We start from the raw sequence: 10308 nt of genomic DNA on the forward strand, positions 1-10308 counted from the left end.
TGGAGAGAAAGTTTTGTCTGGTACCATACCACAGGTTAAGCCACAGTGCACCAGTGATTATAATGCAAGGGACCTCAGTAATTGGCTCAGGACCTTCCTTACCACTTGCTTTGCTGTATGGATAGGAAAAAACCCCAGTAAAGCAGAAACTACACGGTAGGCTGGAACAGCTGCAAGGAACTGCTTTAAGCGATAACTCTGAAGATTATTTCTTACTCATATTCACACACACACACACACATTTACATTGGTCCTTACACAAGACATATTTTAGATTGGTACAATTTAAATTAATTGCTGTATATCAAATTAATAATTTCAATCACTTATGTGGTTTTGTGATGGAAAGGATGAAATTAGAAGTTTAATTTCAACTTTTTAAAAATTATCATTTATTTTCACGGTCAATATCTCACAAAAATTGTACTACAGAACTAAGCAATCTGGTTTTTAGCTTCTGAGTCCCTATCCAAAGTTACAGCTTCCTCTAGAGAGAAGCATTATGGTCTACTATGGAGAGGAGGAGTGAAGTACGGGGCTTTTTATTTTAAGATTTTGTAGAAAAAGAGAGTTTGTATTTTAGTGGTTCTGTGACTGGGTCATTACCCCAGTGAGACAGGTGGGCTCACAAGCCCAATGTCGAGTGTTTGTTTAAGATGGTATTTTTGGAAGCTCTTAAAAACTGCTGGTCTGGAAGTGCAGTCACAACCAAAAGTTTGAGGCCTGCTGTTGTATTCATTAGTTGTATCGTATTTGAATATTTCTCCAAAGGATTGTTCTTTAAAGATTCTAGTTTTAGCTTGTCAGTGGTGTGTATAATAAAAAAAAGGAAGTATAGGTTATTGTATTGTTTAATGAGCACAGGATGCAAACCAAAGTTCAGAGGTGCACTGTCCCTTTTTCTGTGGCCTAATTTAGGGACTGCAACCAAATTTGTATAATGTATAACTTCATATCCTTCCTCTAGGTTAAAAACATCACTGGAAGCAATCCATGTTATTGTCAATACCTTCTCAAGATCAAAACCTGCACAGTTTGTAATAGTAGAAGCAGCTAAAAGAAAATGAAACCCTTGTATTTATCCACCTTCTGATTTGGTTTTTGGCTTTTGGTACATCTCCTTCTACCTGAAATAGCCGTTTTCTAAATAATATTGATCTGCCTATGTAGGATGTAATTATCACAGACTTGGTAATTCTCATTGCACTTGGAGGTGTTAGAAGTCAGCCTGTGAAGAGGGCTTGGAGGCTGGAACTGTTTGCTAATCTTTATGTGGTCAGGCAAAGAAATAAAGGAAAACAACCTTGAGTCAAGCCGCAATATATTCAAAGGCACCTCTCATGCCACCTCATTGTCTTCCCTGGGAGATTCTTGATCTCCATTCACCTTCTGCCTCCTCCCTGCTGGATTTTGCCTTCTGTCTCTCCCCATTGCTAAATGAAAACAAGGCAAGAGTGAACTCATTTTCCATTTAAGGAGGCAAAGGAGGCAACCGGAGGCTCTTGGAAGCAATGGTGGTAGCAATATTTACCACAGCAGCTTGGGATTATTTGCTTATTTGGTCTTTCCTGCTAAATTGCACTCTTCCTGTGCTGGGCTACAGCCTGGGCCCACTAGAATAGTAAGTTGTGCAGTAAATTCCTCTTGAGATCCATAAGACACTTCACACCTCTCAGAGAAGCTGAAAATCAGACAAGCAGGCACCTTTAAACTAATTATACCAAGTTTTTTTCAAGCCTTCTCCACGGTCAGGGCAAGAATCTTGAGTCACAGTGACTGAGGGTCTGTTCTCCTCGTGTGGCATCACAGGGTGAGGGCTGAGATTGCCTAATCGCATAAAACTTAGCCTGGTTTAATGCCTTCTCTTTATTTTCTTACATTTAAGTCTCTTTAACCACCTCTGCCTTTTGGATCAGGTGTGTGGGATAGGCAGCTCTTTTGAAGTTTGACACTGATGTGTCTGCTACCACCCAAGCTGGGGGAAAAGGGATCTGTCTGAGTGGGTAGCAGCACTGTTCGGGCACCAGAGAAAAATTATCCTGCCTCAGGGAAGGGGGCAAAAAACTTGACATTGAGTAAAGACTGTATGTAATTTTGAGTTTTGAAAGCATTGCTGAGCCATTTCTCTAATTGCTTTTGACACAGAAAACTTTTCCAGGTTTTGTAGAACATCTTTGTCAATGGATGGATGGCAGAAATTTGGGTTGGTAGGAAGAGCACTTGGATTGCCTGAAGATGTCTTCAAAATTAGGACAAAATGGGTTTAATAATTAATTTTTTATTGATAAATGCCTTAGTACCCTGAAGTTTTGTAGAAAGCAAAGTAAGTATTTTACCAATGTTCAGCATTACTAACCTTTCTTCTAAACTCTTCCTAGAATGCCCACATCACCTTGCTGTTACGGGTGAAATGATAAATAAATGTCTGAGTTCTTTCATGTGTTATTCTTAAATAAAAATTCTGGACTTTTTGTTTGGTTTTGGTTTTGGTTTCCATAGCATAGCTTACATTTGAGATCTAAAAGGTTGGGTTTTTTTCTAAGTATAGTTATGTATGTGCTGACCTTTTCATAGCCAGACACTTAAGACACATTTTCAAAGCTAAGTTAGATTTCTGAAAGCATGTATTTGTGTCTCCTGTTAGTTATGAATGCATTCTGACTGCAGTTATTGGGATACCAATTTAAGAATTTGGTGGACATACAAGAGTAACAATCTGAATAGGATAAGAAACATTTGACTTGAAAAAGTTGACAAACTTCAAATCAAACAAGAGGAACAATATTCTGCAATGTTCTCTGTTCATTATGCAGCAAGTAGAAAGGAAGGTAGTCCCTTCGATAACGAAGAATTGTAGAATAATATGTATTAAATGTTGTTCATGCTTCTTTGCAGGTCTGACAGCAGCAGCTGCAGCAGCAGCAGCTGCCACCAATGCCGCCATAGCAGAAGCAATGAAAGTGAAAAAAATTAAATTGGAAGCTATGTCCAACTATCATGCAAATAATAACCAGCATGGAGCAGACTCTGAAAATGGAGATCTGAATTCAAGTGTTGGTAAGTCTCAACACAGCATTACTGTATGTCCATAATGCTCTGATATTTTATTAAAATGGTGATTCTTCCAGACTTCCTTCTGAAGTCCTTGATTCGGCACAAAGAGTCGCTCGTTTGTTTCCCCTTTCTTACTGTCTTCAGTTTTATCTTGCATCTGACCGTTACACCGGCGTTCAGCGTTGTTCTTGCTATTACAAAAACATTCTTTCCTTTGCAGGTTACTTTTGCAGCCTCCAGTTAATATTTTCCATGAAAGAAAGTGGTTTGATTGCTTAGAGTTCATTTTTCAAAGTACAGGTGGGGTGACAGATGATGGTGTCAAAGTGAAATTTAACAATGTCTCCTGCTCGGTGTGCTGGGTATCGACTTTAGGTAATTCAGAACACAAGCTTGAAAGCAAAATATTTCATACTTTCATGTGCCCTGTGACAAAAGGAAAACATACATACACAATAAATTATTGCCATGCTCTACAGTTCCTATCATATTTTATTTTAATAAACACATTCTTAAAATGTAGTTAACAGGTTTTTCCATTTCTTAAGCAGCCATCAGCAGCTCTTGTTTTTTCTCAAAAAAGAATTGTTTCAGTGTACTTTATTCATTTGTTTGGACGATTTGTTTTGCTAAAGCATACTTCAAAGCTAGAGTAACTTTTTGTTGTTGTTGATTAAATCTTTAATCATCTGTGTGTGTCTGCTGTAAAATGTTTTGTTATGCCATTTCATTGTATTGGCTCCTTTTATCATGTTGAGACAGTATTAACTCAGCAACAGAAATTCAATGACAAAGAGGTACGTTCAGAAGACTGCAGGCAAGATTGGTGTATATTGGAAAAAAATGGCTTAAGATTTTTTGTTTGTTTTTATTTTGGCTCTTTTGTGTAGCTTTGTTTATTTTTTTAGTTTTTCATCTCTGAAATAGATTGGAAATGAGTCTTAGAGAGTTATGCACTAGCCTTAACACAAATAAATATGTCTTTGTGAACAGCATTTCTGTACAGTTTGGTAGGAATTGGTAGGCTGATATTTAGAAATAAAATTAATTGCAGTTCAAAGGACTGGTTTACCTAACCACATGCTATTTTACATAGCAGTTAGATGTGTGCTTTACTGCAGAAGGAGAGAATCAGATTTTTTGTTTTCCTTTTAAAGAAAGGCTTAAAAAAAAGGCCTCTGTCATGGCAAAGAAAATAGTCTTCAATTAGTTGTGTTAGTACTCAGATACCAACACGTGCAGTCACTAGAATATTAGTGGAAAGACTCTTCTCTTGGAGAGGAGACAAGAGAGGGTAGAGAGCAGGTGTCTTGGAAATCTGGGAGGAGGAGATAGGTACAAATGAAGTGGAAGGACCAGGTGGCCCCTAACAAACTGGAAGAAGAGTGATGAGAAAGAGTAAAAAATGTAAATACAAACTGGAAGGATAGAGCCTGCACTAGAGCTAGAAGCTAGTGTAGATTTGAATTTCAAGCTTAGTTGAATGCTCAACTGTGAATTAAAATGTTCAAATACTGGATTACAGATCCTGCTTGGTAGTTCTAGTGACAAACCATTTGTACAGCAATGGAAATGGAAAAGTTAACAGGTAACCATCACCTAAACCATGTGAAGTATTTGTAGGAGAGTGGATAATTTTGAAATCATTGTTTGAGGCATAATTTAGATAACTAATCTACACTTTATACAGTTTAATCATTTTCCCCGTAAGAAAATACATTCTAGCTATTTTAGTAGGGCAAAGTTAGTGAAGCAATGTTATGTTTTGTCATTTTCAAAATTCCTTCTCAGCCCCTTAACTTACTTGTTAACTTCAGTTAATTTCCCAATTTAACTGAATGAAGAATTGAGTTAATTTTGTTTAAAAAAAAAAACAACCAAAAAAAAAAGGCTCTTCTGACTGAATCACATTCAAGTTATGTCCATGCCACGAGAGATGGTTCTGGAAATACAGCGTCCCTTTTCTGTGCCTCCAGTCTTGAGCTATATGCTTCTTTTAGAGGTTTTCTGAAAAACAGTTTGCATTTATTTGGGGTTTTTTTTGAGTGAGCCCATTCTATTATCCAGCGTCAGTTATGCCTGTGGAATCAGAGAAGTGATTTCTACCACTACTGATGCCAGGGTATTACTAGGTTCATTAAGAGTTAAGCGTCTATTAGTTGCATTTTTTGAAAATTAGCATCTTGTATTATCCTGCAAGAAGTCGTATTTCAAAGGTGTTGCTTTGTAGTAGGGATGTGCTTTTTTCCCCTGCATTTTTTCAGATGTTTATATCTTTTCAAATAAATATTATCAAGTCCATGTTTAGAATTATGTCTTGTTTGGCATGAATTTGGAATACTATGTTACTGCATATTGACAGGAAGAAGGAATAAACCAAAAGAAAATAACCTGATTTTGGTTTCTATTTTAAATTATGTTACAACAGAAAAGAAACAAACTAACCAGTCAGGCTGAAAGCTGAACTTATACATCGTGGTCCACATATAATGGGCATTATGTTATATTAGTGCACATGGATTGATCATACTGCATTCGTAGGCTGTTCCAATGCCAATGTAAAAGCAGGTAAATAAAATATGGGCTCTTGAGTTGACTTGTCAGGTTTACTTCTGAATTGTCTTGTTTTTTTGGTTTTAATCAGATGCTTAATGTGATTTATAGATGGCATTTTTGTAGATGAACATTGTATAATTATACAGAGCGCTACACAAATTTATTAACTTGGTCCTTTGAAGCAATGGCCGAAAGGTTAGTGAGTGAAGGGAGTTAAAGGAAGCCAATGATACTAATAAGTAATTATTTTATATCCCTCAGTTTTGTGTAGTAACCTTGAGCTCACATCCTCCCACCAGAATTATCATTTTAGGAGGAGGAAAAAAGAGGGGAAAAAAAAAAAAAGAAAGAAGAAATTACAGAGGAATCAGAGTGAGGTATTAGCACACTGAGTAAAATATATGGCTGCAACGCCTTTCTCCCCCATCCACAATCAATTGGATTCTTTTAGTTTAATATTTACTTGCTAAGATGAGATGCTAGTCTGCATGGTGATAAACAGTCTGCTACTGGCATCTGAAGGTGACCTGTCAGTTCATATGGACAAATCTCCTGCTTACTGAAATGTACAAAATAAATCATTAAAGCAGGCAGGTGCTCATTCCCAGATTTAAATCACCATAGATTTATGATTTGAATTAATGCTTCATTTGGTCATAGAAATAGATGCTGAGACAAATGATATGCAGTGGTTGGGGCTTCCATACTGTAGCCATCCTAATATTGATTACTGAGATGTCTTTGCAATCTCTTGTTTATATCAAGTACTGTCTTGTGACAGCTTGGCTGATATGAGCTACATTGCAGATAAGAAGGAAAAATGTCCTGGGTTCTTTTTAGTGGCAATTCTACATACAACATGCAGGATAGATAAATTATTGTTTTTTTGTTTAAAGAATGAATTCCGCATGGCAGCAAACAAAAAAAAAGGATTATGCTTTGTGTTCTGTTTTGTTTTGCTTGGGGTTTTTGCTAAACTGCAGAATTAAAAAAGAAAGAGCATGACAAGGTCAAACTTAAAATTTCATTGGAGAGGTTCTGCTCTTTGTCATATTAACATCTTAGGATGATACTAGGATCAGTTGTGTACTTACCATCTAAAACTCCAACGTTATAGATAGGTAGAGCAGCTCAATTATTTCCTTGTCGCTTAAGTACTTACTGCCCTGCTATCATACTTCATTAACCTGCAGCAGCAGAAGATAGAAGGCTTTGAAAAGAAACATGTTTAAAGCTATTTCTGTGCGCTAGAGTTTGCTATGTATAACTTGGTAGGAAGTGAAGAACAGTCCCTATACTTTAGCTTCCCGAGCATTTTATATAATGGAAACACTATGCATATACTTTAGGGAATACTCAAAGGATTTGTAAAGACCTTTGCCACTTGCTAAAATCTGACTCATAAAACTTGTAAACAACTATCAACAATAGTAAATTACTTGCTTAGTAGGAAATGAGTTCATATCTATTCAAAATGTGATCTCAAAACAGATGTCCCAAGAAAATGTCATTGTTTAAACTACATTCAAGCAAAAAAAAAAAATTGCTATTATTTCTTTAAGGAAGTGAAGCAATCATGAAGACTTTGGTGTTCGCAGTTTCTAAACACAGTTAGGAAATACAAGGCAACATTTTACACTTGGCTAGCACGTTAATCCATAAACAACCGCAAAATGTGTTGAAAATTAAGAGGTTTCCTTGGCATGTTAGGTTTCCTATTCATCCGCATTACCTTGCAGTATTTAGAATTATGAGACAATTGCAAGTTTTTCTGTGATCCGTTGTTCAAAAGTAATGGTTGCTTGCATACTATCTTTTTTTTTTTTTTCTTCATCCAGAATCAGAGATAAAATGATTTAGGTGAAATTATTTTTCTCCAGTGACCTTGCCCAATAATAGAACAGTACAAAATGCAGTCATTTCCTTTTTCTAAACACACGTGTCTATTTTGAAGGAAAGAATTACTTTTATGGTTTCAGGAAAAAGTCTTGGAGACCTTGAAAAAGCAAATAAAAGGAAACAGAGAATGCAGGCCACTGAGCACAGCTCTGCAGTTGCACATCTGATTCTCTGCCTTGGCAATGTTAATGAACCTCAAATCCTCCCTATAATTAGATGAGGGAATTGCTTATATTTTCAAACAGATGATGCTGCTATAATGAAACGATTGACAGGGAACTTAAGAGTGTCTACAGTAGTCATTTGGTTTCCGGGTTGGGGTTTTTTTTCTTTGCCTTTTTTTTTTTTTTCCTTTTTTTTTTTTTTTAAGTGTAAAAAGAAGATTGGCTGTAGATACAGGTCCTGGGAGAGGTAGTAATTTACACAGAATGCTATGACAGGTGTCTTTGTATAACGTGGAAATAAAATGAAAAAGAGAGGAATGATGGGCAGGTACGGCATTTTTTGGGGGGAGGGGGGTGTCCTGTGCTTATTCTGCTTGGGTTCTTTAAAAGGGGCCGAGACTCAAGAGATGGATCCGGATTGAGTGCACAGCTGTAACTGCTGATGAGCTAATTGCTCCTTATCTCTCAGCCCCATTCATCTTCATTTTTTACCAATTACTGAGAATTATCTGTGTTCTCAGTTGGATATGAGAGTTAATCCTTTTTGGTTAAGCTGGCAGTACTGTGAGCAGATTCCAAATCATAGGGTGAAAAAGCCAGAGCAAGCTTGCTCTTAAACTCTCTCCAGTTCAATGACGGTATCACTAGTTCATAAGAATTTTTCTATTGTTTAACAGATTAAACACTGATTTTTTTATTATTATTTTATTTTTTTTAAACTTAAGTGCTTTTATTTAATACGTGTTTTTCTCTTGGCGTAAACTGAATGTGTATGTTCCTAGGTGGATGGATGTGCTCCCTTTCTAAAAAGAGTTTGCTTGCAAAAATGAAAAATAAGATATAACAACTTCAGACCAGAGAGATTATTTACCATATTCCAGTGTTTATTGGGTAATGCATCACACTTCTCTTAGTGACTGGATTGTGTATGCAAATTTGACACCACGGGACATAACGACAAATGCTTGTCAGTAATGTCTGTCTACTTTTGTAAACTTTTTTTGGGTATCTGTGGATGAAAAGTGTTGTCTAGGTGCTAGGAAAGGCATAATCAGAGAGACTTAAGGACAGATGTGGGGTGTTGAACACATCATATTTCAAGCTAAAGGAATGCTTTCATAAAACTGTGGTTGGGAATGCCCAGAACACCACAAACAGACCGCTTGGCTATATGTAGTCAGCTCACTAAACTTTGTTTTGGAATTTCACTTGTGTTCATGACAGCATGAGGGAAAAAAACCCACTCAACTGAATTTCTAACTAAAATATAATGTCTCTCAACTGAGAGTATAATTTCTCTGGATCTGCTTCTCCAGCCTTTAACTGTGATTGTTAAATTTGTTAAATTTGCTAAACAGGGCAACAAATCGGATGTTCTGATCTGAACACCAGTTAGTAAATTAAGGGAATTATTAGCAAAGATCCAGCATTTCATTTTGGTCAGTCAGTTGTGTTATAATGATGAATCCCTCATCTAGATTAAATCCTCACTGTGGGATTTATTGGAACAAGTGTAGACATTTGCATCCAAGTTAGTCACCTTAGACTCAACAGACAGATAGGCAATTGTAGGAGTGATCCGTCTCATCCTAAAGTAAATGGCAAAAGTAGGTCAAATAAATTTCACCTTAAAAGTGCTTAGTCATGCGACTACTGAGTTGTAGTTGCACAAAGAAAGTTAAATCACTGAATCTCACTGTCAGTGTGTGCAATTAGTGTTTTCTGGGATAAGATTTGAATAAATTAACTGGTCTTTTCCAAGACAGCGATACAGTAGTTGCAAAATAGTGCCTTAGACACAGTGAAATAAAAAAGGAAAAAAATAAAAATCTAGTCTTCAGAAATAGCAGGTGAGAAGTTTAACATACTCACCCAGAAAACTATTTAGATATAAATGTATTTTCAGATTTGTTCTGATTGTATAGGTATCTTGCTTCTGAAAAGATGTGATTTTACTTTGTGACATAGTGAGAGAACAGGCTTCTAAAACTGCAGAAGCAGAAGCTTCCCGTGTTATACTTGTGCTCTAAATCTGCTATAAAGCTGTATCAAGTTAATGGAAAAATCTAAATGATTAAGTCTATCTTGTCAGCAAGATTACAAAAAAAGGCTATTTATATTGTTTGATCACATTTACTTTATTTCCTGTTCCATGCAAGATAATCCTAATTGGATAAATAGTGGGATAATTTAATCTGCAATGTGATTTTTTTTTTTTCTTCAAAAGGCATGCTTTACTCTTAGGCCCATTTTCCTTTTTAGTAGTGCCTTGTATAAAATAATAGAACTGTTAAGCAAGCTTTTATTCAGTTTTGTTTCATTGCAAGTTATCAGCAGTAAGTATACTTAAATACAGTACTGTGGATGTGCTATATAAAGAAACGTAAACTTAATCCACACCTTTTTTGCAAAGTAGCTATTATAATCTACAGGATCATCTTTCATACACATTAATTAGAAGCTACTTTTTAAAAAAGAAAACACTAGATTTTATGGTTGCTAGTTCAGTTCTTAGAAAGTAGTGTATATAGTTGAATTATCAGCATGAGTCTTTCCCGTGCTATAGACATGTAAATATGCTGTATTATGCATAAAAATATTTTCCATGTAGTAATTGTCACTCATATACAGCACA

The 10308-nt window shown here is 36.0% G+C and overlaps 1 protein-coding gene across 4 annotated transcripts in view; it reads left to right on the forward strand.

The window, feature by feature from the left end:
• DACH1 (dachshund family transcription factor 1) overlaps positions 1–10308 on the forward strand; it is a gene marked incomplete at its 5' end in the record, with an annotated part of 366559 nt that overhangs the window by 189603 nt on the left and 166648 nt on the right. For 3 of the 4 annotated variants that reach the window (XM_084279482.1, XM_084279483.1, XM_084279484.1), the window contains one exon: positions 2896–3057. The exons of the other annotated variant lie outside the window; for it this stretch is intronic. In XM_084279482.1, coding sequence (XP_084135608.1) covers positions 2896–3057 — 162 coding nt within the window. The remainder of the gene's footprint in view (positions 1–2895; positions 3058–10308) is intronic. 4 annotated transcript variants of the gene reach the window in all.

The sequence above is a fragment of the Gallinula chloropus genome, assembly GCF_964237585.1.
Source record: "Gallinula chloropus genome assembly, chromosome: 1".
NCBI classification, from domain to species: Eukaryota; Metazoa; Chordata; class Aves; order Gruiformes; family Rallidae; genus Gallinula; species Gallinula chloropus.